The following is a 27,937-nucleotide window of genomic DNA, read 5'->3' on the forward strand; positions in this document are numbered from 1 at the left end:
CACAGCCTGGGCGAAAAACAAATCGAAAAAATATTAACAACTTATTCCTTTTGATTTTTTATTGGGCCATGGGCTGTTGCCACGCTTATTCGGCTAGAATTCGCATGTGTGTGCGAATGTCGGCTTATCTGTGTGGCATTTAAAGGCTCTCAGTTTCGGTCTTTTTACTTTTTTGATCTGCCTCGAAATGGCCAGTGGAGCAGAGACACGTTATCCGGTCAGCTCCATTAGAAACTGACTGGAAGCGTCTTTTTCAGGGGCTTAGGGAGCAAAGTATATTTGTCACTCAGGGGCAAGCATTGGCAATACAATTGAAAGCGATACACAGTGGCAGAGAAATCGTTGGACGGAGGCGTTTAAGTTTCAAAAACCACCACAGTAATTGTCATAATCGAATTTAACGAGGTATTTTTAGTTAATTAATATAGTGAAAGAAGTCTTATTTAATATTTATATTTATATTTTATATAGTTTATATTTATATTATTTATAGTTTCTCATTCCGATTTTTTAATTTTCTAAAACTAAGCCTGCATTATTTATTAAATTAAAAATGTAGCAAATATTTTTAATAAATATAAACACATTAAAAATTCTTAGAAAGTATTTTACATGCTGAGAAAGCTTTATAATTATTGTTCTTATACCAAAGTACAAGAAAACATGAAATCCATTGGTGTCTCGAGTTGGGCGCCATTTAAATGGAACCCGCTCAAGCTTAGTTTCGGTTTCGTCATCCCATATCCTGGCACCGCCTTCAAAAGAAGTCTCGATCCTTTCGTCCTGCCCCATCATGCATACATATGCGCTCATTTCACGCCTCGTGTTAATGGCTTCATACACACAAGCACTTATGAGGCAGGGTGCCAAATAACGAGGGGAAATTCAAGGAAAAACCGAGCGAGAGAACCGGGAAAATGGAGCCGCAACAAACAGCGAGGCATGAAAATTAATGATATTTTAATGTAAAAACAATACCAGCCACTTAAGCCGCATTCGAATCAATGGCCCAGCGAGTGTGTGTGTGCGTATTTCAATTTTCCGGGAAAACTCACGAGGCTGAAGCCCTAAGCCCAAAGCCCAAAGCCCAAAAAGCTGATGAGCAACCCCGAAAAATTGGTAGAGAGCACAGCACACACACTCACATTTCCCCCTTTTCTTGACTCGCTGGATTTGCGTTTTTATTTATTTTTTTTTCCACCAATATCACGGCGTATACGCAATTCTACTTTCATACAACCGGGAGTATATTAAAATTCAACGTAGTTTGGCCCCACAAAGCACAATGTGCCTGTACACAGTGAACTACCGACGAACGGAATGTTCAAAAATCAAATTATTACTCATCTGTTTTTTTTTTGTTTTGCTTTTTATTTTATATTTTTCCGCCTGCCTGTTGCAACGAAAAAAAGTAAGGAAATATACAAAATAAATATGGAATATGGCTGGGCGGGGGGGAAAAAGGTGGCTGGAGTATACATTTCAAGGCTGTAATTGTTTGCTCTGGGACTCCCCCCTGCCAGCCAGCCCCCCTCGCTTTTTTGACGCTGCTTTGTTTGTTCGCCCGAGTCTTTTGTTGGACGAAATTGAAGTTGAAGCTTAAGCTTTGTGCAGCATTATCTGAGCACTGCCTACGGAAAAACCTTTCTACACAGGCAACGCAAAAAATCATGAAAATGAATAAATATAAGAATAAATGCCAGGAAGAGATGCGAAACAAATCAGAAACAGATAGTGCTGCAAAAGGTCTGCCAATTACGAATGGAAATGCAAATAACAAGGCTGCCCTCTCGAGGAATGCAGTCGGCGGATCGATAAATATATGTATTTTATAAATTCCAAGCAGCATTATTATTACTACTATTACTTGCCTCTCGCCTGCCGCACTTCTCGAACCCGGGCAAATCAGTGTTATGCGACCAGGGAGCCCCTCCTCCCGCCAGCTGGCAGCCCAATCATTGGAATTCCCTTTTAATAAAGTCCCAGCTCGGGCTGCTCCTGTCGCCCGGGGCCGCTTTGAGGTGGAAACTTTGCCAAATCGGGACATGAGCTGGCTGCCAAGCAAACTTCGTCCATGAGCATAAGTGTAATTAAATTTACGCATGCCCTGCCATCCCTCCATATCCATCTTGAGCACCTGCTCTCCAGAGGCGGGTAACCCTGCACCGGGAAAAATGGGGAACCTTAAATGTGGGAAGAAAATGTGCTAGATTAAATGCCTAAATTTAAGATGAGCTCTGAGCGGAGTAAATGGAAAATTTATCGTGAAAAGAAGTGACAATCTGGGGAGAAATATTTTAAAGTATTTTCCATAAAAACATATTTCAATACTTGAAGCATATACACTACCCTTACCAAAAATATTAGAAGCTCCACCCTTTTAACTTAATAACCTTAATTTTCTAAAAAACCAAATAGTTATAAAATGCATAAAAGTTAATTTTTGAAAATACAAAAGCATATCTAAATGAAAAAGTATTATATCACTTTAGTTTTAGTAAATATTTCAGTTGCTTAAAAAATAAACAAATCAAGGAAAATATTCTTAAAATATGCATCAAGCATGTTAGAAAAACTTTTTATATTAATACTATAAAATGTATTTTAAAAGATAAAAAGATTTAAAGTCGAAAAAATAGTTGAATAAAAATAAGCAATCTTTAATTTTAAAAATAAATGATGTACTCATATGAAAAAATGTGAATATATTTTTACTAGTAGTCTATCTTAAAGCTCTGTTGAAAAATGCAAAAAGGCAATGTGAAATATTTTTAGTATATAGCAACAGGAGTACTTAAATAGGTTATGTAAAAAATAGACATTTTTCCTGCTTGAGCTGCATTTTCCTCACTTTATTTCGCATGTGTGAACTCGTACAGCCCCTCGGAAACGTCATTTAAGTCTGGGTGAACCTAGCGCCTTTTAGGCCGAATTTCCCCACCCCCAGAGCCCCGCTTTTGAAGGGGCCCTCAAAGAGCGCTTTGATTTTCTCACGCCGATAAAATCAAAGACCCCAAAGACAGACAGACAGCTGGATTTACGGATTAAGGAGGGCGCGATTGCGAGGCCCGACGAGGGTCTGGCAGTTGTCCTACTCCAGAGATTTGGCGCTAATTCACTTTGCCGCGACTAACCCAATTAATTGCTGACAGTTTTCGCCAGCCCGGTAGCTGTGATACGTGATTTCCCCGATTTTCCCCGATTTCCCCATATATTTACTTGGCCACAGGCCAAAGGCGGCTCAAATGTATGCGCATAAATTACGGACTCGGGGATACGAGTTTCCGGCTGCTTGACTGCCCAACGATTCAATTAAATGGCCCCAAAAGCTAATCGCCCGTTTGGCGATTGACTTTGGTTGGCAGACGAGGAGATGAGGCAATGTCCCAGACCCAGGAGCCACTTTTGTCTGCTGGGGACAGGTGAAACTACTCCGAGATGGAGCCGTCAGCCGGAGATGCCCGACTTCGCATCCGGCATCGGGAGTCAGAAATTCAGAATTTCACAAACCCCCTTTGAAGACGGCCAATATGCTGTTTTCTGTTTCAATTTGCTGCGGATTTTTGGCCAAATAACCTTTCCCACTCTGCCAGTGACAGGCTTTCCCCCGCACAAACGAAAACTGGCAAAGTTTCGGGGGAAGTCGAAGGAGAGCATTCGGAGAAAAGCATCCGCATTGAAAATGCTTTGCGGCCATGTCAAAAACACCCGCCAAGTGCAATCGAACGGAGCCAAAGGTAATTGTAATTAATTTGCTAGAGCAACTGAAACCGAAATTGAAAATCGAAATCAAAACGAAACTGAAACTGAAACTCGGTGAATAACAAAAGCGCCAGCCCGAGCGATCCAATCGATGTCTGCATGAAATTCCGTTTCCCGGTTTGTTGGCTTAATTTCGACAAAGTCTATTCGGTTTTTTCGGCCAAAACCAAATGAAACTATCTGGGGGATTAGTTCCGTGAAACCACTGGGAGTAAATCGAGTGGGTGTTCGTTAGCCAAAACTGAGTACACAAAAGGATAAATATCAATGCGAAACTCAAGCACTTAGGTAATTGAAATATTTAAAATAAACAATGCTTTGGGAAAAGGTTTGCATTGTTATCCAAACAGAGCTAAACCACGGTCAAAAAACCACTAAAGAAGAAGCCTTTTTCGCCAAAATCGAGTTCCCAAAAAGTGCTGATGGACCCCTTCCAAAAAATGCAACAAATTTTCAAAAATTAAGTTTTCCCCAAAGTGATGGGGATCGATAGCAGACGTCGCCAGCTGCTCAAAACAGAGATCCCAAAAAATCCTGATGGAACCCCTTCAAAAATTGAAAAAAATTGTCAAACATTGAATATGTCTTATTTTGATAAGGATCGTTAGCAGAGGTCGCCAGCTGCTCAAAACAGCTGTACGCCTTGATTTGGCCAAACTACGATCAAAAAACCTCTGAAAAAGGAGCATTTTTCGCCAAAACCGAGAGCCCAAAAAATCCTGATGGACCCCCTTCAAAAATTGAAAAAAATTTTCAAAAATTGAATATGTCTTATTTTGATAAGGACCGTTAGCAGAGGTCGCCAGCTGCCCAAAACAGTCGGTCTTTTCGCTGTACGCCTTGATTTGGCTAAACTACGATCAAAAAACCACTGAAAAAGGAGCATTTTTCGCCAAAACCGAGATCCCAAAAAATACTGATGGACCCCCTTCAAAAATTGAAAAAAAATTTCAAAAATTAAATTTGTCTTATTTTGATAAGGATCGTTAGCAGAGGTCGCCAGCTGCTCAAAACAGTCGCTCTTTTCGCTGTACGCCTTGATTTGGCTAAACTACGATCAAAAAACCACTGAAAAAGGAGCAATTTTCGCCAAAACCGAGATCCTAAAAAATCCTGATGGACCTTGCAAAAAATGTAAAAATTTCTCAAAAATTAAATATTTCTTTTATTGACGGAATCGTGAGTCAGTCCTTTAGCCCTGATTTGGCTAAACTACTTACTAATTTCCTGAAATTTGTGGCAGAGGAAGGGGCTTTCTAGCTCCCTGAGGCAGATACCATGGCCTAGTAGGCGTCCCGCTGGCGGAGTCGCCGGTTGCGGTCCTTTTTGTCCAGATAGGTGGTCAGTGAGGATTTGTTGGGCACTGTGACCAGCACGGGGAGCAGTTGGTGACATCGCTGGATCTGGGAGCGCAGTCTTTTGGTCGTATTGTAGTCGAGGATGATGATGCCGATGTTGGTCCTCCTGTAGACCGCCAGGAAGAATTGCTCTAGATCCTCTTGCGCCGTTTCTGTTATATGAAAATAGAGTTATTGCTGTCATTTCTTGGGGCTTACCCAACCAACACACCGCTTTCCACCATCATATAGTTGCGGAACCTGTCCTTTTGATAGCCAACGCCGGCCAGAAGAAAGCCCAGGGTGACCTCCTAAAAGTGAGGGTAAAAGTCAGTTGGCGAGGTAAAATCAGAGGGAAGACTGGCACCCACGGCATCAGCCATGATCGCAATTCGCAGGACATTCGGATCATCCACAAACGTGTACATTTGCATGTCGCCTTCGCTCAAGTCGCTATCGCTGCCCGACTTATCGTTCTCCTCGGACATCCTCTCCTCCGGCTTTTGGGCCACATTTCTCTGCCGATTGGAGGCCATTTTTCTCTGATCCCTGGAAAACACAATACCCCTGCCTCTGCTGACAGAAAAAATAAAGTAAGGGACAGAAAATAAAAAGATGTTGGGATTATCGAAAAAGTCACAAAGTCAACACATATAAAACATATAAAATATGACAAATTAAAACATTTCTTATACATTCTTTATGTACACCAATTTCCCAAGAATTCGCGTTTTATCGAATAACCTATGTAACATTTTTATCTAATACTTTAAATTTTAGAGAGAAAAAATGTTTACAACATTATTAAAAATGGTTTAAGCTTTTTGAAAGACATTTTTATAATCTATATTAATCCAATGGATTATTTGCGGAAGGGAAGTGCTTCACGTTCCTGATGAGTTTTCGATAAATCAATTTCTGGTGGCTTAAGCCGTAAGCCCCCTGACTTAAACTCCATCCCAGCGGCTTGGAAAAACCAAATTAGTTTTTATATTTTATGCTAATTATTCATTTCGGGCGCTTGGCCTCGGGCTCTCCGGGGCCAAATGAAGCCCGAAATGAAAATTCAATTATGACCTGAGCTTACATGCTATGTTTGGGGAGCTGTGTGCGTGTGTGTCGAGGAGATTTTCTGTAAAATGTACAAACAAATGTGTCTTTAAGGGACTCGTTGCCCTGGGAAACTGTCCTTATTGGCATCTCGATATGCAGTTCATTTGGGCTTGTAATTACTCAATAAACTGGCAAGCTGTGAGCCCTGGTAATGCATTTATTTCACTTAATTTGTCGGTGTTGATGTGATTGGCAGGAGCTTAGCCCCGTTCGCAGGCACTGACTGTCAACAATGGCGCAGTGAAGTGAATGGACTTAATGGACTTAAGTCCCCTTTTGCCTGAAATGGCATAAGTCCCTCTCGCTGGGCCAGAACACACACAGGCCCGGCTTAAACCTAAACTCAAACTTAAATGCCCGGCAAATACATACGCTTCTATGCAAATCCCCGGCATGTCCGACAATCGGCGAATTATTGCGTTAGTAGTGAATAATGCGTTAACAACGACAAGGCCAGAGCCGCCTGGACGTGTGTATCCTTGTGGGACTCGAGCGAGGAATTCCTGAGAAATGTGCAGTTGGCTTGGCCCGGCAAACGCAAAAATGCCACATTCTCCGCATACTGCCAGGCTGCATGTCCGAGTGGCAGCAATCCCGGCCAGAAATTCAAGCAGAAATCAAAACAGCATTGATTTGGCTTCGATCGCAGGCGCAAACGGGGGAAATTGAATTTCTGTTGAATTTTCGGATTTGGCAATCCATTTATGGGAATGTTTTGCCGAGAAAAAAATTTGACAAGAATTGAGATTCGAAAAAACAACCTTTTAATATACTGGCTTACGAATAAATTTGCGAATATTATAATTGAGTAAAATATTATTTATAGTTATGTAAAATAAAAAACCTTTAGAAAATGCTAACAATTAGAATTTATAAATATATATTCTTATATTTTAGAAGCAATTTATTTAATACAAAGTTAGCTAACAATAAAAAAAATATTTATAACTCAATTATTTTTAATTTATATATCTTTTTTAGTTTGTTAAAAACCAAGAGGATAGGTTGGTACTCAACATAAAATGTACTTTAACCTGAAATGCATTTAACAAAATATTTTCACCTATAAAAAAAAAATGTATATGAATAAATTATATTTGATTTATTTATGTATATTATGTACACTTGAATTTAAATTTTAAAAATAAAAGATAAAGTAAGAAAACAGAACCTGAAAATTTTTTTGGAGATATTCTTCAATAGAGAATAAAATATAACTTAGAAGGTCAATTTCTGAATTTCCTTTTTTGTATTTGAATATATAAAGCTTGTCTCCAGATATTATATTTTGCAGTAAATTTAGAGCATAAACTAGCCCAAAGCTGACTGCAAAATATGACCTAGACTTCCAGTTTTATTATAATCTCTTCTGGGGCTCATTGAGGGATCTTAACAGGCAACAGACACTTTTCTTTAACTGACCTCAAATCACAGAGACTTCAGTGGCCCGCCGTGCACTTATTTATTTACTGCACATTTTATCGCGCACTTTCTTGGCCGGCAATCGCTTTGTTTTCGCATCCACGGCTGATTGGAACGAGGAATTCTCATTAAGGACATGTCTGCGGTTACGGCGAGTCCTTGGCCGGCGGAAAAGTGAAGCCCGCCCCGCCCACTGGTGTCCTTGCAGCAGGGCTCATCCCCGCCCACCGAAGGGTGGTGCAGCTTTAATGCCAGCGCAAATTGCGTAAGCCGTCAAAAACCATTAATAACTGCGTCGTGCACCTGCGAGCTGAGCTTCTTGCCGCTTTTTCCCACGGCCAACGGTGCGTATGCGTGATGTGGCAGCAGGAGCGAAGCCAGCTGGGGCCGCAGCTGTTGCCATAGCCGCTCCCCGGTGGACTGCCTTTTAATTATTGATTCCCGCTGCCATCGAAGTGATTAATATTTTGCGAGCAGCCGAAACGTGGCCGCAGGACATGCGGACTGCGAGGACTCCAAGGACTGCTGTACTTTAGACTCCAGGAATGGCCAACCCAATCGCAGTCGCAATCGCAATCCGTCCCGCGTCCGCGCTGGACCACTGTGGCCAGGGGCTTCCCAAAGCGATTGCCACTGATTGTTTTATTTCGCTCCATAATTGCATTTTCTTGTCACGGCCATGTGTGTGTAGCAGTGTGTGTAGCTGTGCGTATCTGTGTGCGTGTATCTGTGTGAGCCATACGGAGAGCTGGAGCCACAGTTACAGCCCTGCCATTCGAGTTGTGAAGCGTCTGTCAGTGGGGAAAACAGGTTAAATAATTAAAAGCGAACATGGTCAGTGCATTCGAGGGGGCAGCCAAAACGCTGGGCTCGGAAAAACTAGCCTTTTACATTATGGGGCAACACTGGAAGTGAATTTAAAAATCAAAAGCAGCAGCTAATTGCAATCATTTATTTAGGTATGCAGCAAATAGGGGGTAATACAGCAGCTTAATGAATAATTAAGGGGATGAAATATCGCTTTTCAAATTGCCAAATGTGGCATAACATAAATAAAGTATTTTAAGTGACCACAATTCCTAAAATTAAAATAAAAAATGGTTTAAATTACAAAGAACCTATGTTATCCCGATGATAAGGGTCGAAATCCTAGCACTTTTTCTTGTAAAAAATATTTAAAACACTAGATAGATATATGTATTTTCTATTTATGGACATTTTTAAAAATTTGTTAAATTGAGAAAATAAGAAAGAGAGTAAAGCGTTTCTTTTAGTTCACCTTCATTAACATTATGTCTTAAGGAAAAGTGCCCCAGCACTCTTAAGAATAAGCAACTTAATAGCACCCAACTGTTTCCAATGATTCATCATTTGGTGGGACTGCAAAAAGAAATAGAAGGTGTTGCGGACTATGCAACAATTTGCCCAAATCGAATGACACTGGGAAATGACAAAACTTTGCCAAATTTCATGGATACACAGCGAGAAAATAAGCTAGGAAATATGAAATATGCTAAACAAGTAATATAGATATAAAAACTTTGGTTGAAAAATGAAGAGATAAATTTTAACAGCGATGACTTTCCAACTTTTTGAGCAATCGAATTTTAAGAAATAGTTACATGAATGGTTTTAGTGATATAGGCTTAGGTTTTTCCTCTATCTGCCTTCAATTTCGGGGCTTTTCCTCAGACACATGTGTGTGCAGTCGCTCTCTTTGAGGCGGGGAAAAGGCATCAATCTTCCTCCATCATTGTCAGTGGCCGATGACGATGACGATGACGAAACAAGACCAGCCCCAATCCCCAACCGATTTTCCACAGCCTCTCGCCTCTCCGCAATTTTCCACCCCCAACCCCCCGCTGTTTCCCTTTCACATTTCCCATTTCCACAGCAGGCAGCACAAAGTAAATGAAATATCATCCTCGCCCCGCCTGTCATTTCATAATTTTGAATGCCCGCACCAAATAATGCGAAAATATATGGCACACACATATGCCATTATATTTGCAATTCGCCCTTCCTGTTTTGTTTGTCAATAAAGCCGCCGCGCATAATAAATTAATTATTTATTTGCCATCAACATCAATGTTGTTTAATGCACAAGAGGTGGAAAAACATTCATCAAAATGCATGGCAAGGCTCAGGTATCTGGCCAATTTAAAAGCCAGAATTACAATGAGCAAATTGAGCTGGTGTTTTGGCTTTCAAAAGCAGTACAAATGGTGGTACATCACTTAAAATTGCTATAGTAGGGTATTTTAATTAGGAATATGTACCTTTTGGTGACTTCATAAAACTTGAATTTATTTTTTTAGGCTCCCTTTTCATTGCCAGAATCCCATTTAAATCCTGGCCTGCTGCATAAATATTTCAACGACTGTTGGGACAACTAAAACGGGTTTGTTTTGATGGATTGGAGCTGGCTGGCACTCCCGGACGAGTACGACTCATAATTCTAATGCAATAATTCACTCATCTGTGTGCTGGATGCATAAACAAATTGAAAAACTTTCGCCCAACTTTCACTTTGCACTTCCGCTTCTACCCGCTCCTCCCTCCGCCTTTTCCCACCAAGAATCGCCCAAAGCGACCGCAGGCAGAGCCATCTTCTGTTCCCTTTTTGCATTTTCCATTTCCCCAAACACACACACACACACACGTATGGAGGGAAAAGCCCGCCCACCGCCCTCCGAAAACAACTTATATTTGAACAGTTTTACGGGAAAAGTTTTTCGCAGCCATCTCGAAAGTGTGTTTGGACAGGAGAAACCGCAAAAAAGGAGATGACGGAAAAATCCAAAGTCCACAAAATATGAGACGAGGGTCTAATCCTAGTAGTTGAGCGTTTCATTGGGCTTCCACTTTGTTTTCAATTTTTTTTCCTGACGAATTGGATCGCCTTGGTCTGCCAAGCCTCGTGCCCAGCCACAAAAACCATATGGCATTTTCTTCGCAAAAAAAAGACTCGCAGAAGCGACTCGGCTAACAAATTCGAAATGAAAGTTTTCCGGGGGAATCTTTGTTTACCTGAACAATGGAAGCCAAAGCAAATTCCGGCGCAAACATACAGGCAACTCAAATTTTAGACAGTTTATTAAGTTTTCAGGAAGTTTCGCCATCTCCCTTCCTCATTTTGCCCCGTCCCCCTCTATGGCTGGGTCTTCCCTAATTTGGGTTAGCATTTGTGGGCCAAACTTTTGGGATCCTTAAACTTCGCTCGGAACTTTGGAAATCATTTTCGCTTCGTTTACTCAAGTTCAAGAGATGATTATTCAGAAAAAAATAACTCAGGTTAAATGAGTTAGAGACAATGTATTATTGTAATATTTGTTCGGATATTTTAGGGACTTTAGTTTAAAAAGTCCCTATATTTAAATGCTCTAAGATAACATTTTTGAAAAAAGGAAATCTTTTTAAGACATTTTATGAAATTGGAATGCAACACTTATTACCAAAAATAAACTAAATTTATTAATATTATGTAACAATTTTTTAAAAATTAAGAAATGAATTTAGAAATTTAATAATAAATAATGTTTTAAGAGACCAAAATGCTACATCAGAAATAGTTCGCAGGGCAAGCCAATTTCTTTTGTGATAAATCCCAGTTGATTTATATTTCAGGGCCCAGTAAAATTAGATGTATTAAAAATGTTTTAACAAATAAAAAAAAATTACAAAAACTAATATATTTAAAAAAACATGGAAATTTTTTATAAAATATATAGGAGACACGAGACTTTTATTGATGATTAATTGTTTTAAAAAATTAAAACAATGAAACAAAAAGCTGCAAAAATACAAATTCATATTTTTCACCGCCTAAAAGGCTGCTTTGCATTTACCTTTTCAAGACCGGTTCGAATATGATCTTAAAATAAACTATGTAATTTACTAGTTTATGTTCAAAAATTCAATATATAACGATTTTAATCGCTTTTTAAAGTTGAAACAATAAAATAAAATGAAAATTCCTATTTTCTCCGCCTGAAGGGGTGCTTTGCATTTCCTGTTAAAGACCTGTGCGAAAATGATCCCGAAATGAACTAGGTAAATCCCCGGCTCAGCCATATTGCGGGCCCATTCTGCGGCGGGGCCCAAAAATAAAAACAAATTAGCCGGGACATTAAAATGCAACTCACACAGCGCCGGCTGGCTAATTGAATTGTTTGCTCCGCGTCACTCCTCTTTTTCTCCACTGTCGGGCCCCCTGGCCAGGCGGCAGACTTTCGGCACTCACTGTGCGCCGCTCACCTGACACGGCAGCATTTGAACGTTTTTGTGTGTAATTTGAAATTTTGTTTACGCCCGAGCTTAGGCCATCCGCAGCACAAACAGCCGGGGGAAGGCGGGAAAGTGGGTGCCTCTGGGCAAATCCCCACTCACTCCCCTCGCAAATATCGCCCCAATCCTAATCCGGGCTGCGCACGCATCGGAGTACAACTCCCCGCACATACATAGGTATTTCTATCAAATTTCAATTTACTGAAATTTGAAAATTTCCAACCCCCGCGTATTTATTTTGCATTTTTTGCCCGCTGCCATGGGGAGACATAATTAAGCCGCGTCTCAAAAGAACTTCTGCCGAAAGCCCACAAAAGCCCCGGCCAAGAGGCTGCCGTAATTAGAAATCTACCAAACAAAGCACTCCCTGCCGCAGTAAAGAGAGGAAAAAAATCCAAAAATTATTTAAGTAAAAACAAATACAAAATGCAAAATACAAAGCTGAAAGCCGCGACTCACGGCGAGATTTGCCTCGTTTTTAATTGCTCTGTGGCGTAGAAACCCCCCCCCCCAAAAAAAAAAAAAAACAAAACACACACAGAAAGCGAAAGTGAGGAAGGGAATATTTTTATACATAATTAATTACCCCAGCCGCCAAAGTAATGGCCTAGTTCATGAGCCGCAACTCGCGGCGAACTTCTTCGCCTTTCGGTCGGCATATATATACTAATTAGGCGGCTGGGTGGAAAATTATGCGGCGCACTTAAGCCGCATTAAGTGCGGATTTTGTTTACATTCCCACTCGACTGAAGGGAGTATCCCGACTACCCAATTTGCCAGCCCTGCACCACCTTGCGGTCTCCTTCGCTTCCACTCCCACTCCGGGCGACGACAGTTGGCCAGGCCGGCAGTTACGCACTCGCATTGCTTCCGGAAACCGTAACCCCCATGGTCATGGCAACAATTGAAAATGCCAAAACGGTACGGAACCGGGCGCAGTCCGAGTCCACAATTTAATCCCTGGCAACGCAGCGGTCCTGCGCCTGCAGAACCTGTCTAATGATGGCCCACAGTCGGGCCACCTATGGCCGTGGCCGGCACTGTAGTGGACAGCACATGTCCCAGGGAGGCACTGGGAGAAAAAGTAGTTACCAAAAAATCCTGACTATAAATCTAGGGAATAGCTAGAAAATATACACAACAAATTGAAACAAATTGGCCTCTTAAAATAGATGAAAGATCCCGGATATTCTTAAAGAGTTGCCATCTATAAAGTGCGTAATCTATTGATATAAATATTTAAAAAATTTAATAAAAAATATAGATACCTATTAAGGTGTTATATGTATATACTAAACTATTTAGACAACGTCCTGTATTTTATTATATAATTTTATTTAATATTCCAAGTTGTATACTTTATACTCTACTTATATTTTGCTAAAAAAGATACAAGATTCTGGATATTCTTAAAGATTTGTAACCATAAATTGGGTAATCTATCGATATAAATATTTAACAAATTTTATATAAAATATAGGTTTCTTTTAAAATGTTATATACACTAATTTTATGTGGACAATTTAACTGTATTAATACTTTTAATAATCCAAGTAGTAGATTTTATATCATACTTTTAGCTAATGATATATAATTCTTTCTGCTGATTATGACAGTTTTAGTCATAACAAATTGTCCTTTTATTTATTTAAAATTAAAATAAATAGCTAAGAAAATGCCTAACTTCATTCTTCTTTTCTTTACGATCTTTAATCATCTTTGGCATGTAAAATATATATATTTTTTTTAAGCTAAAACAAAGAGGAATACATAAAGGGAAAATACTCTTCAAGTTAGATACAAAATGTAAATGTTATGATTATACGATGGATTATATACAAAATAATTGTTTTAGTATGCTTCCTGTAGCTCTATTAGATTAGTCAAAAAATGGTTTAAGATATTAAGATTATTCTTATATTTGATCTTAACCTAGATTTAGTTTAGTAAAGACACTTATTTTTTTCCAAAAGCATCCTGAATATTGGCTTAAAAATATATACATATATTTCCCATAAAATCCGTCTTCTACTAATTAAAAGCATACTACATTTTTTCAAGCATGGGATTTTAATTTTTTATCCCTATAATATAAACATTAGGAATCCACTTCGATTTCTAATCCTAGACAGTGCGCAGTGCACTCGAAACTGGGCTCACCTGGCTAGAATGCTAATTGCTTCGTTTGCGGATTTCGGCAGAGGACTTTCATCTGGCCACCAGACGTCCATCGTCGGGCTCATCAGCATCCTCAGCCGCCGCCACATCCTAGAATTCCCAGCATTCTGGGGAGCTGCCAGGACCCCTGGCAGGGATGGGGCCGCGGATTCGGTGGGGCATTCACTTATTTATGAGTCGGGCTACTTCTTTATTGATTGCCCTGGGTTTCGATGTGTGTGCGGCGTATTTTTGAGTTGTGTTTTTCAGTTAGCGGGTCCATGACAATGACATGTTCATGGCATCTAGGGCGGCAAGAGCGGTGGAAAGTGCGGCGGGGGAAATGGAAAATAGGCCAGGGAGTGGGCGTGGGATCGGCGCTCTTCTTTCCGTTCCGTCTAACCGCATTTCTTTTGTGGCACACCGCCTGACAGGCTCTAACTTTATTACATCGTCCTTGTCTGCGTCGAGTGGTTTGCCATCTGTTCGAGCGCAGCCCCAGTTTCCCACCCACTTGGCCGCCCATTTTCCAGCTTTTCCGCCCACTTTCAGGCCCATGCTTCGGCTTCTGTTTCTGCTTCTGTTCCTGCCGAGCAACAGGCAAAATGTGTGCGGCATTGCGGCAAAATGTTCAATTTATGTATAGTAACGAAATGAAAGACCGCAAAAAATTCTGGCTGGCTGGGTGGGGTTGGGCGGAAAATGGGGGTGGAAAATGCTGTACAGCGGGGCGGGGGATTGGGTGGTTGTTGGCAAACATCGTTGGCAACTTGACGCCTGTTGGACATAGTTTCATGGCAGAATTTCCCCGGCACAAATTAACATTAAAGAGCACGCGAATGTGGGAATAAAATTTGATAGCAGGCTCAAAATTTGTGCTGCAAAATCTCGAATAAAATTTAGTTGGCCTCAGAAGGAAGCCCTGGGTAAACAAGCAGCAGGCGAGGGTCCTGCGAAAGAAAACTGGAGGAAAAAAAACGAAAAGCGTAGCAAAAAAGTCGAGTTAATAAGCTGGAAAATGTGCCCCAAAGACCAACATTACCATTAATGGCGTCAAGTTGAAAGAAAGGTCAAAGGCGGCTGAAACGGCATTCAAATGGGATTGAATTGTACGGCCTGGCCGGAAAGGCCCCCCGGAAAGGCGCCGGAAAATCAAATGTGGCCCCAGTCTAGGCTTTAATTGAGACTAATTGATGGGGCGCGGGGCAGAAATTGTAAACATCTTTCAAATTAATTAAACTGACAGTTGCAGGCACTCGAATTAATATGAAAATTCCCATCCACTCGGGTTTTTTTCTTTCGTTTTGCTGTGCCTGCTGCAATTAAAGGCGATACAAATCCATTACATTTGCTGTCTAACTGAGGGCACTGGGAAAAATTGTGTGATTGATATGAAATAATCTAGCAATTTTAACATATTGAAAATGTTAAATGTTGTTGCAAAAAAAAATTCCATAGATCTTTTGTCATATTAAGCAATTAATAAATAAGCATTAATGACATTCCAGCTCTTGTTAAAATATATTAAAAAATAAGGCGCACAAATGACTAGGTATTTTGAAGAACCCTAAAAGTATGCAACAACTTGCTTTAAGCCCAGAAGTACTGTGAATTCATTCAGAATGCCCTTTTGTTTCATACTTTTAGGCATTTAAAAAAAATGTACTCCTACTTTTTGATGACTTGAATTTTACTAGGAACCACTATGGTAGTTATTAGCAACTTCTTATTTAAACACGCTTTTCGGATATAAAAAAGCAGATTTATTACGATTTTTCGTTGACACGCCGGAGTTTTCCCTGGTGACACTTACTTCTCCCAGTGTCCAAAGTTCGAAAGGCCACCCATTTTATGGGGCCACTATAAAAAGGCGGAATTGTTCCGCCGGAATACGGACGCATAAACGCGGCCCAGCATTCATTAATTGCCGTCCGGGCACGTGAGTGTTTGAGTGCGATCATAAAATTTGATGATGCGCCGCTGGAGCTAAGGCCAAAGCTGCTGGATGCCGTACTTCACTATATGCGCTCGGCCGATCCGGCTGACAGCCCACGCGCGTTATTAAAAACTGCCCGTCGAAAGCCAAGCACAAACACACACACACAGCAGCTCAACACACAAATACCAACACAACGGCACACGCACACAAAGACAAAGGCAAGCGGAAACGGAAACAATGCGGCGAAACAGAAAAAAAATAAATAAAAATGTAGGAAAACAAGTGCTAAGCGCGTCGGACACAGCCGGTGGCGAAATTGGCAATGGCATTAACCCATCGTTGCCGACGATGCCAACGCCACCAGCTGCAACAATAAAATCGTCTCCGGTACGTTTTTACGAGCAACGTTCGAGAAACTCCTGCTAGAAACACCCAAGAACCATTCAATCATGTCAAGAAAACCCATTTTCCGAACTGCAATTTAATTTAATTTAGTGGTGACCGAGAACTAATAGTACCAAAGGCACCTTGAGCTGTTGATAACGTTTTAGATTTACGGTTCAAACATAAAACATATTCAAATATATTTTAAAATCACTACAAATTTTGAACAGCAATATTCCTTATAAAATAGGAATGGTATTTTATTAGAGGTATAGTCTACTTTAAAGTTGATTTAAACTCACGTTTCAATCAAAAATATATAAAAATCATTAAAAACTTATATATTGCAATAAAATATTCTTTAAAATAGGTATAGTGCGATTTTAAAGTTGCCTTAGCTGTTAATAAGATTTAAAATTTGCGGTTCAGAAAGAAAAAATTTAAAAACCATAGAAAACTAAAACATTTTCCAAAATATCTTATCAAATATATAAAAAGTAGTTTATTAGTAAATGAATAAACAAGCTTTAAAGTTGATTTAAATTTACAGTTCCGTTAAAAACATTTAAATATCCAAAACATATATACAAACAATATGTCTTAAATAACTCCCCTCTTAGTATTTTTGGTGAAACAGACTTAATATATATTTTTATCCAACTTACAATGTTAGAATTCTCAAGCAGAACCGAAGTTTAATTACCATATGCCATCTTCCTTTTAAGTAATGCAATGATTTTCTAACTGTCAACCTAAATTAATAACATTTATTCCCATTAAACATTACCATGCCTTCTGAATAAAATTTAACAATTTTGCATAATTTCAAAGCAGTAACTGTGAGATGTTTGAAATGTCGTAGGGTGAATGGATTCAGTGGAAAAACAGCAATGCGGCTTTTGCGACAGCCGTAATAATATTAAATATTTGCCAGCATCGGGATTTTCATATCGTTAAGGCACTTCCTTCCTGCTGCGACTGACTGCCCCCTGCCCTCGCCCTGCTTCCCGTTGTTTTTCCCCCCGACCTTCGACCGGCTTTCCCAGCACATCCGCTTTTCCTAGGCGCTGTTGTTGTTTTCGCCCCGCGCCGGAAACTCATCCTCCGCCATGGCAACCGTTTAAAATCCCCCTTGACAGGAAGCCCCACTTTTATTGGCCGCCGGAACGCGTATCGCAGCTAATTGCCTCAGTCCCGGCACCAACCACCTGCAGTCGCGGATCCCAGGATCCCAGGGTCTTATTGCCCCGACTGGCCACTTAACACCTGCCCATCACGGTTATGCAGCATTAAGGCAATCGATTAAGCAATTAATGCCGCCGCCCGATCTGCCGCAAAACCATAATCCGTTGATGTCGGACAACAAATAGTGTCGGCGAAGCACAAACAATTCGATGCCCGTAAATGCGAGGTTTTTCTTGGCGAGGATAAGGGGGGACTCACAAAAACAAAACCAGCAACATGCAGTTTTCACGGATATTTTTTGAATTTTTAAACTTTTTTAATGGGTTTTTAAACTCTTCTTTCAATTTTCAAATAATAAAGGTAGCCTCACTTCCAAAAAATTTATTTGAGAGGTACATTTTTCCGTTTCGATAAAACAGCTCTTTACAAATTTATAAAGCTCTTAGGTAAATCAAAAATGAACAAGAAAAAATAAAAGTTTGAAATTGCTTATAACTTCTTAAACATATGTATGATTTGAAAAAATATCTATATTGAATTTTAAAATATTCAAGGAAGCCTAACATCCGAAAAAATAAATTTGAGAGGTACCTTTCTTTGGTTTTCTAAAAAATTGTATATAAAATAAATGAAAAAACAATCTAAAAAATAACTCTAATAGGGCAAAGGCCGTATTTTTATTTTTATTATTTTACAGCTTGTTTAAAAAATAAAACAGCTCTTAAAAAATACATAAAGCTCTTAAGTAAAATAAAAATGAAGACAAAGTAAAATTAAAAATTTCTTGTAAGTTCTTTGAGCTCTATTTATTGATTTGAACAAATTCCGATGTACCAATACCTATTTCCAAAGCCTTAAAAAATTCAAAGGTTATCTTTAGTTTTGTTTCACAATCCAACAAAAATGTTAAATATAGTAAACGATTTACAGGAGACTCCCTTCAAGCGAAGCTCATTTTTTGGTACGTTTTTCTGTCATTGAAAGTTCCCTCTTTTTGCCTAGTTTTCGTGGCCTGCAAATAGAATTCGAGTTCCAATTCACTTCTGAATTGGCACAAAAAAACGGATATTGTGAAGAGCCCCTCAGTTTTTCCCCATTTTCTACTTTTCACTGGAATACCCTTTGCAGCCATGAAAGCGCGCTCGAAGAAGGTCGCCCGATGGCTTTGGCGATTTTCCCCTGAAGTGGCAGCCAAGGGTCCCGCTGGAGCATCGACGTTCCGCCGTCATCCAAGCCGTTATCCATTTTCCGGCCCGAGGAAAAGCCAGGGACCAGGCAGGGCTTAGAAAGTGGGCAGATGTGGGCGGATTTGCCAGTTGACAGCTGTCAAACAATGCTCCTCGCAGTGCGAAACGCATGTGAATGCATTTTAATGGCCCGGCACAATGGGAGACTTTTAGTTTTCCCTCTGCGATGGCCTACGGATGCAGATAAGCCCGGGCAGGCGGGTGGAAATGGGGAAAAGCGCTGGGGGAAAGGGAAAGCTGAGCGGTCGTAAAGGCGGGGAAAATGCTGCCCCTAGCGTGGCGACATTAAAAGCCGTTGTCGTAGATGTTTATTTGTCGTAAAGCAAAGGCAAGCTCAAATTGCATGCATTGTACACAGATACACGCACACTGGCACAGCGGAAAATTCCCTCGCACACACACAGAAACAGAGGAAAATAGGAAAATAGAGTTGGCGAAGGAGCGAATTCAGCAAAAGTGCCAACAAAGTTGTAGGCCAAGGAAAACGTATCGCAAATGCCACTGTCCGTCGCATAAAAAAAACGCAAATTCCGGAAAAATAAAAAAAAAATATATTTTATCTATAACCAGGTATTAAATTATGGGTTTTCCTCAAATTTAAAATTTTAAATTGCTCCTATTGATTCTTGCTTTTAGAAAATCTCTTGGATTAAAATATTTACAATTTCTATTAAAAATTTAAGCATTTATTTAAAGGGCGTCTTTCAAATATACTCAGGCTTACAACATCTTTTGGAAAATACCATTAAATTTATGTTAATTGTAAGGAAAACACACACTTCCCTTCTACCATAGTTTCATAAAGTAAAGTATGCTGTGCTTTTCTTGGGAAAGAAAACACGCTTTTATGCTTAGCGAAGCACAAGATGAATTGTTAATTTCCCGGGTAAAAGTTGAAGTTTAAATTGCACTTTTCTAGGTTTTAAGGTAAGAAACATATTTACTATTCAATTTTTTAACAATAATAATTATTTATTGGCCTTATTTTAAACGGTAAATGGTAATTCTGACCATTAAATAATATTTTCCTGAACATAAAATATTTTCTTTATGGGAAACAGATTTTTATAAACTTTATAAAAACCTTTTTCCCATAAAGAAAATATTTTTGGGCCTAGTTTATATTCTTTAAAATATTTAGGGCAAATAATTTTCTATATTTTTTCGTATTTCAATAAGAATACTTGTCCAACAAATTTATCTTTAGTCCTAAACGTAACTCGAGGCCAAGCAAATTGTTTGACTTGGGGAATCCAACTCGAAAGTATCTCAGCGCTGAAGTGAATTTTCGGCGAAGCCTGCGACCATTCCCCATGAATATTTATCACGAAATTACAAGGGATACTTTATGCCTGTGGTTTGGCATAATTCCGGCATAGTTGGCCGGATAATCCAGGCACAGACCTCCCATCGCCGGCTCATCCCCGAATGCCATTAGCCGGGCGGAGTACTCCACTCCAGTACTTTCGCCCCCCGATCCCCGGCTCATCTTTGGAATAATGATGGAGGTAATGAAGGAGCAGATTTATTTGCATTTAGCCTGATGGACTAGCCCCCGCCCCTCCTGCCAGTGCCATTACAATTAGCCATAGATTTTAATTATCATAATGATAATTGCCTTATGGCGAGTGTTGTCGCAGTTGGTTTAGTTTTTGTGCCTATTTAATATTTGATCGTCCTGAGAGGCTCGCCCGCCCGGCTTTGATGTTGCCCGCTCCTAATTGGATTGCATCCTTATTAATTAGGCGGTGTCGGAGTGGTGAAATGGATGCTGGATGCTGGATGTTGGATGTTGGATGCCAGGATCCCCGGCTTGCCTGGCATCTTGCTCTATGCAAATCGAGTCGAAATAACAAAATAACGAAATAACTCGGGGCCACGGCCAGGCTGGCGAGGATGTAATTAAAATATGTTGCCAAAGACAAACAACAGCAGACAAAAGCCCCACACAGCACAGGAACGGGCCAAAAGCGAAAATAAACAGCGAGCGGCGAAAAGGAGGCGAAACCGAAACTGAAACACGCACAACAAATTGATAAATATGCAAATTTAATAGACTCGCAATCCATTTGCATAAATCTTGGCGGCTAAAAATAAATAAATAAAATTGCGAATGCAAAATAAATTAAGGGGTAGAAAGGCGCCGGGAAAACTCGAAGGTCGAACATCATAATCCCTCTAGGTTGGCCGTAAAATAAAATGCATTGGGAAAATAACAAGATTCAAAAAGTTTTAAATTATTTTTGGATTAAATAATAATTTAAATAATTTCATTAAGTCTCGGCTTACAGTTATTTTTGATTTATTTAAGGGGAAAAAAACGAAAATCTTAGAAATGTAGAAATGAATGCTAAGAAAAGTTTTTAATGAAAAATCATATTCAATAACAGTTTCAAGCTTAGAACTGTTTTTATTTTTTTAAAGAAAATTACCTCTATAAAAATCAAATGAAATTCTCACTTTAGAAAAGCTTTTAAAATAAAAAGCTGTCTATTTTGCTGACATTGATGAAGAAGGCTAACAAGTCAGAAGATTTTTTTGTGCATTCCTGAGCCAGAGCATTCGGCCAGAAAGCAAATAAAACAAAGCGGGGCAACAGCAAAAGGAAAACAAGGGCAGGGCGGGAATAAAATAAGGGAAATGGCGAAAACAGCTTGAACATCACGCCGTGTAACTGGCAATTGACTGCGAACAGTTCTGCATATAAATTGAGCAGATTGAGGTGCAAGCGCACAGATACAGATACATATGAATCTAGGTGTACATATAGCCAAAGTGGAGGGTGGGGCGAAAGTGACAGCCCCGAAAACGAGATCAAGATTTGTTTCGTTTCCATTTCCGTGACCATTTGCAAGCATTCTCCCCGGTGTTTATCCACCTGCCACTTTCCCCGCCTCGCTTTCGCCGCGTTCCCCGATTTCCCCAATTTTCCCCGACTTTCCTTCCGTCTCTGTGCGTGTTTATTTGCCTGTACATTATTTGTACACACGATTGCCTTTCGCATATTAAAGACGAATTCATAATAAATACAAAGGCATTGCCATGGTCATATCTCGAGCGAAATCTGGTTGCCTGCTGGCCTGCTTCCTCCTTATAGATAAGAAAGTGGCTTTGTTGGCCCCAGAAAGGAAAATCAACTCTTTGTGCTGGTAAATGTTATGTTCGGCAATAAGGAATTTGGCTTATTATTTTCTAAGGAGTGTTTCAATAGTCAAAAAAGTATTATTGACAAGTAGTAAAAAAAGTAATATAAACAGTAGTGAAAAAAGTAGTAAAAAGGTTGTAAAAAAAAGTAATAATAATAATTACATTCCGATTCTTATCTTTACTTGGGACATAGGTAAATCTGAAATTAAAATCCCCAATAAAAAAAATTATATGATTTTGATTTTTTCTTTTTAAAATTTCAAAAAAATTTTCCACTTCAGAAATCCAGTAATTAAAGACTTAAATCCATTAATATCATACAACAGATTCTGCAAAAATATTAGACATTACTTACACATGCTGCTGGCCGTCAGGATCTTTAGAGCTGCTTTTCCCCCTTTTCTTCGAAATGAAAACTGACAGAATTTCAGCTTAATGAGATGGAAAAAAGCCGGGCAGGTTCTTAAATTACTGGGCCGTCTTTTTTGGGCAGTCAGAAAACTGAAGCCTAATTAGTAGTTGGGCTTTTTGCAAGCCAAGAAAATGAAACCCAATGCACACTACTTTTTCAGGTAAAGGCCTGTTTTTATCCTAACAATATCTTTTGGGTTGAGTTCACAGTTCTATAAATAAAACTATGGGGCACAGAGGGCGATGTACATATATCTATATAAATCTATAAGGTCTATTCTCGGCGGACTTGTTGCCAACTAATTTCGAGACGCCGAGCCGTTCAATTACAAAAGTTTTGCCAGCCAAGTTAATAACATTTATCGCTCCCCATAAAACATATCCTGTTTGCTCTGTGTGTGAGTGTGTGCGGGAGGGTGTTTTTGGCTCTGGGAAAAGTTACTGCAACAAGTTTAACCTTTTTTCCGGTTCGGCAAGGCGACTTCCTTGGCCCTGCTTGGCGCTTCCGGTTTCACGACCAGCGAGCCAACATTGACTTATTCGCCGCACAAATTGAACGCACTCGTACGCTGAGAGAAAGGGTTTCTTTTAATAATTTCTATATTTGTTAAATATTTTTATTGGCAAAACAGCTGGTTTAATAAGAAATAATAATAACAAAAACTATTTTAAAAATAATAATTTCCTAACAAAATAATAATAATTAAAGAAAGAATAATAATTATATCTTTTACAAACTATTATTTATAATTCTGTACTAAGATTCTTGGCTTTGCTATTTTTGTTTGTAAGTAGAAGTAATGCGTCTTCAATTTTTTCCTATGAGTGTTTAACTAATTTATAAAAAAATAAATATAATCATTTTTTTGAACGTAAAAAATTATGTATATTAAAATATTATATTAAAAAAAATTAAAATAATGTGTATAAAATAATATAATAAACTTAATGAATAAAATGTTTTTTATTTTTAAATAAAAATAGTTTTGAGTGGCTACCAAATAGAATAAAGTAAAGATTTTTCTGAGAAATAATTAAAAATATTGTTTGTTTTATATTAAACTAATTATTTTGATTAATATAATTTTAAAATTGATTTTCCTTTTAATTTATTCCTATTTTTTTCTCTGCATTTGGGCGCCGAAAGCCAGCATTACTTTGCCTAATAGTTTAGCAATTCCTTTAAGTACTTGTGCGTTCTGCGCCACCGAGCATTTGAGTAGATAGATGTACTATATAGACTATATAGAGCGGAGTGCCAGGACCTTTACGGCAGCTGTTGACACACTCATCCTGGGAATGCCACCCACATAACCGCGGCAATCTCCCCAAATGCATTGCTCCAATTGCATTACAATTTAACGATGGCTTGAACTCAGCTTCCCTTTGCCCCGGAACCGTCTGACGGCCGATAATTCATAAATGCCATTAGGTTAATCTCTTCCGATCGAAATTTCCGCTTTTGATTTCCCCCAACTGTAGAAAATGGCTAGGCTTCTTTGTATACAAAAAGGAAACCACTAAAATGCGGATTACAGGATTTTATTTTCACTTAAACTCTGGTAAAAAGCAGGATAAATTATGGTAAAAATGTTTTTTGGATTCTAAAAAAATGGTATCTGGTTTTGCATAAATAATGGTATATACTATATCAGAGCTTTGCCCAAAAATACAGATTTCCTGATAAGAGTCCTCCTCAAACTCAGAAGAAACACAAGATATTCTTTAGATATTTTTTCATATTTCCTTAAGCTCCAGATAAATCAAGACCTGCCCGGTTTTAGTTACAATTAAGGTCATGGTTGCCCTATACAAATATGAGCTTTAATTTATTGGCTCCCCAATTTATAGCCCTAATCAATGGCATACTAAAGCATTCAGTTACAGTCCATAAATAATGCCAGACATTCGCTAGTCAGTGGGCCCATAAATAAGGAGCCGAGTCCGCGCCTTTCGCATTCGGAAGATCCCTGGCCCGCCGCCGAGTTTACAACTCAACTTGAGTTGAGAAATGGTTGAAATATTTTGCATCTAACGGCCTCTTAAAGAGCCCGGAACGATATGCAAATGGTGGGGGCTGAAGGCGGTGAAGAGCACCTCAAGCAGGTGGAAAAATATGTGGAAAAAATACCAGGAGAGGGTGAAAAATCGCATGCCTATGCATCGTTCCATTCTGTTTTATGGTTCATAAACTTTCGCTCCTTGGTGAGTGCCTTTTGCCCTTTTTTTATGGGGCACGTTGAATAAAAAACTGATTTGTTTTGCGCCACTCCCCCCACCCCCCACTCGCCGTTTGATGTTGCCGGCTGTTTGGGCTGTTTCGGCTGTTTTGGCTGATTTCAGCCATTTGTTGCCGCCGAAATGCGGCTCAGTTTTCGGGGCTAACATATGGCACTCACTTCGGCGCAATCGACATCATCATCAGCACCATCATTATGCTGACGAGTTGTTAATGATGAACATAATGACGACATGGAGCGCTTTGGGCCAACAAAGTTGTTAACATAAAATGGCTCGCTGCACACATGTACACCCACAATTTGCTCAGATTTCCCTCGGATGTGTGGTGTGTGTGTGTGTGTGTGCGTGTGTGTGTGTGTGTGTATCTGTGTGTGCTTAACCACTTTCACCTTTTATGGTCCGCATCTGTCACTGCAGTCGTTTTTCACCTGTGAAAAATGTGAGGGGCAGGAAATGAGGCTAAAATCGGAGCCAAGGCACGGCGAAAAACGAATTGAAACTTTCACCACAAACAGCTTAATCGGCTATCATTTCAATAAAGTTAAATAGTGAGTTTAAATAGTTTGGTTTAAAGTGCTTTTTGTAGAGTTTTTGGTTTACAAATAATTATACAAATTTAAAAAGTAGCTTATAAAATTAAAAGTATCCTAAGTAAAAGCATTCAAATCATTTTAAAATTTTAAATATTTTTGAATCGATTTCAAAAGCATGTAATCCTTAAGAAAAGGAATTAAATAGTCTGATAAATATAATTATACAATACTAAAATTTATTTGTATAGCCCTTAAAATCTTGTAGAAATTATAAAACCAATTGAATATTTAAGAAAAGACTTCAATTAATCTTTAAAAATATAAACAAAATTTTAAAGAAAAGGGAATCAATCAATCAATAATCAAAGAATTATAAATTAATTTAAATAATTTAAAATACCCTACAGAATATACCTTAAAGGAAAAGGCTTCGATCAATAGATAGAAATAAGAAAATTATTTTTCAAATTGAAAATACCTTACAAAACTAAATATACCGTAAAGAAAATGACTTCAATCAATCGATAACATAAGAAAATAATTTCTTCCCCTGCACACATTTTCCGGCGAAAACTTGCAGTCAAAAGAGGAATATAAAATTTCATTAGATTTAGCATTTGAAGAAGGTAACCGGAGGAGGAAAAAAAAAAAGGAAAATACCGCCGAGAGATTGAGGGCTTGTTTGTGCCGGGGGTGTGGGAGAGCCAGTCTTCAACTTTGGGTCTCGGGGTTGGGTAAACTTTTCATGTTTTTCCCTGGGTTTTCCCTGGGTTTTCACAGTTTTCGGGGCCTTCATGCCGGCCGCGGGCGATGGATGATTCTGATTTTGATTTAGCCCATGTTGTTGTGGGTTACTTTTCGGCATACGCCACCCGGTCGTATGAGCAATGTAAACAAATTTCCCCCACCTTCCCAGCACTTTTCTGGCTGGATTTTCCATGAGGATGAAAAGCAGGCGCTTTCCCCCCGTCTCCAAATCAGGCGCTCTGACGCACAGACCATATTTATTATTTTCAAAAATTGAAAAATACAGAAAAGTATGCCAGCTCTGAGACTTGCCAGCTTCTTTACCAAGTTTTTCCCATCCAAAAGGGTGCGTAGCGTGGAGCTAGAGCGAAGGAGGCAGTTGTTGAGGGCCCGGCGGCACATGATGAGCCAAACGCCGCAAGTGGACTTCAGTGCAGAGCCCATAGTGCTGCCAATGCCACGGAATTTGGACAGGGGCAAGCTCCGGGGGCAGCATGTGATTGGCAGCTTCCAGCTGCATATGCAGCAAGATCCTCTGACCCAGAGGCTGGAGATCACGGCCACGCTGCCCACCCCGCAGCTACCGCCGGAAACGGCGCCCGAGCCCCAGGACGAGCAGCTCTACGAGCTGTGCGTCTGCAACAGCCAGGGCCAGCTGCTGGCCAGGATCCCCTTCCTGGAGAGCGACTACCGACGCGCCGCCCACCAGGCCATCGATTCCATGTCCGACTAGTCGGATCTCTTCAATTCTGGAATTTTCAGGGCCCTTTCACCATCTGCATTCCCCTTGGCAGGCGGAGGAGAAATATTTCGTCCAAATGTCAGCCTTCATTTAACAGGGCTCCCCATCCTGCCAGGACTTCCGGGTATCGATTACCTGCTACAGCTCCAGCCTCATCTCTAATCATGTCTTTAATTGGTTTGTGGATTGGTTACTAAATTGTAAAATGATCTCTAGGCTTCAATAAATTTAATGTAACTCACTGTCTTTTTAATTTTTAAATTTATACAGATATATCTTTAAATCATGTATCAGTTTTTTTTATGGCGAAAATATTATCTTTATTTAAATTAGGCTAATAAAACCAATAGCAAATATAAATAAAAAATAAAAATAAACTTTAGAGACTCTTTTGCTCTTTAAAAATAACTCTTATTAATACAGCAAAAATAAATATTTAACTTAAATTCTTTTTTTTTATTTCTTCTTTACAGTGTCATATTTTTGTGTCATTAAGAAAAATCGCAAAAAGTTAACTACATGCTCTTTTGCTAAAAAGCAAATGTCATTTGCAAAGCTCTTTGACGAAGTTAAATAAAATAAATATGGGGAAATACAAACTCAAGTTATTGACATGAAATTAGCAATCAAGGCAAGGCAAACTCTGCCTTCAATCAATGTTGTTTTGACAGTTAGCCAATTTTTGGCTTTTCATTTAAGCTCACATTTTCCCAATGGAAATCTAGACAGAGGGATTTTAAGTGAGTGTTTTTGTCAGATGTTAAAGACATAAATATTGCCAAAAATGTAACCGAATAAGTTACCTTTAAAACTCGTTAGTAACTGAAATACTTAAATCTTGCCTTCATCCTGCTGAAATTTTAATGGGACTTTTTCCGCCGCAACCCCCGAAAAAGCCATGGCTGTGAAAAATCAACAAACCAAAAATGTAAAGTCATAAGATAAACCACTTTGATAATCCCTCGTAAGCGATAATTGCAATTGGACGGGATCTGCGGCTGCCGGGCTGGGTAAAAAAGGGGACCGCCAATAATTCCGGCCATATATCCACTTACCACGCTCCGGCACACACACATATGCAGAGGCGACTGTGTCTGCGGGCTCGGGTATCCTGCAGGCAGGACGACGAGACCCCAAAGAACATGCTATCAATTTTATTTTTATTTATTTTACTCCCCGTCCACGAGGCCATTTTCCCTCGCATTTGTTTGCTCTCGGCTCAGGCTGAGCATATTTTGTAGCTCGTAAAAGTTTTTGATATAAAATGTAAACAAAGGCGAAAT

At 39.4% G+C, this 27,937-nt stretch overlaps 3 protein-coding genes across 6 annotated transcripts in view; 2 read left to right on the forward strand and 1 right to left on the reverse strand.

Annotated features, from left to right (window-relative positions):
• LOC108035169 (uncharacterized) overlaps window positions 1-27,937 on the forward strand; it is a 115,070-nt gene that overhangs the window by 13,426 nt on the left and 73,707 nt on the right. The gene's annotated exons all lie outside the window — the stretch shown is intronic.
• Window positions 4,904-5,696, reverse strand: LOC108035397 (uncharacterized). The gene is made up of 3 exons (XM_017111053.3): window positions 5,471-5,696; window positions 5,332-5,410; window positions 4,904-5,272 (listed from the first exon to the last, which is right to left on the reverse strand). Exons 1-3 carry the CDS (start codon window positions 5,633-5,635, stop codon window positions 5,046-5,048), a joined length of 471 nt encoding a protein of 156 aa, XP_016966542.1. The 5' UTR covers window positions 5,636-5,696; the 3' UTR covers window positions 4,904-5,045.
• On the forward strand, window positions 26,135-26,900 carry LOC108035484 (uncharacterized). The gene has a single exon (XM_017111175.3). It carries the CDS (start codon window positions 26,205-26,207, stop codon window positions 26,643-26,645), a length of 441 nt encoding a protein of 146 aa, XP_016966664.1. The 5' UTR covers window positions 26,135-26,204; the 3' UTR covers window positions 26,646-26,900.

The sequence above is a fragment of the Drosophila biarmipes genome, chromosome X, assembly GCF_025231255.1.
Source record: "Drosophila biarmipes strain raj3 chromosome X, RU_DBia_V1.1, whole genome shotgun sequence".
Classification (NCBI taxonomy): Eukaryota; Metazoa; Arthropoda; class Insecta; order Diptera; family Drosophilidae; genus Drosophila; species Drosophila biarmipes.

Bases quoted from the DNA above. Each gene is read 5' to 3' on its own strand.
- LOC108035397 (XM_017111053.3), bottom strand. From the start codon at position 5,635: ATGGCCTCCAATCGGCAGAGAAATGTGGCCCAAAAGCCGGAGGAGAGG. The intron at 5,411-5,470 runs GTGGGTGCCAGT...CCTCACTTTTAG, and splicing joins TTGCGATCATGGCTGATGCC to GAGGTCACCCTGGGCTTTCT. The intron at 5,273-5,331 runs GTGTGTTGGTTG...TTCATATAACAG, and splicing joins CTATATGATGGTGGAAAGCG to AAACGGCGCAAGAGGATCTA.
- LOC108035484 (XM_017111175.3), top strand. From the start codon at position 26,205: ATGCCAGCTCTGAGACTTGCCAGCTTCTTTACCAAGTTTTTCCCATCC.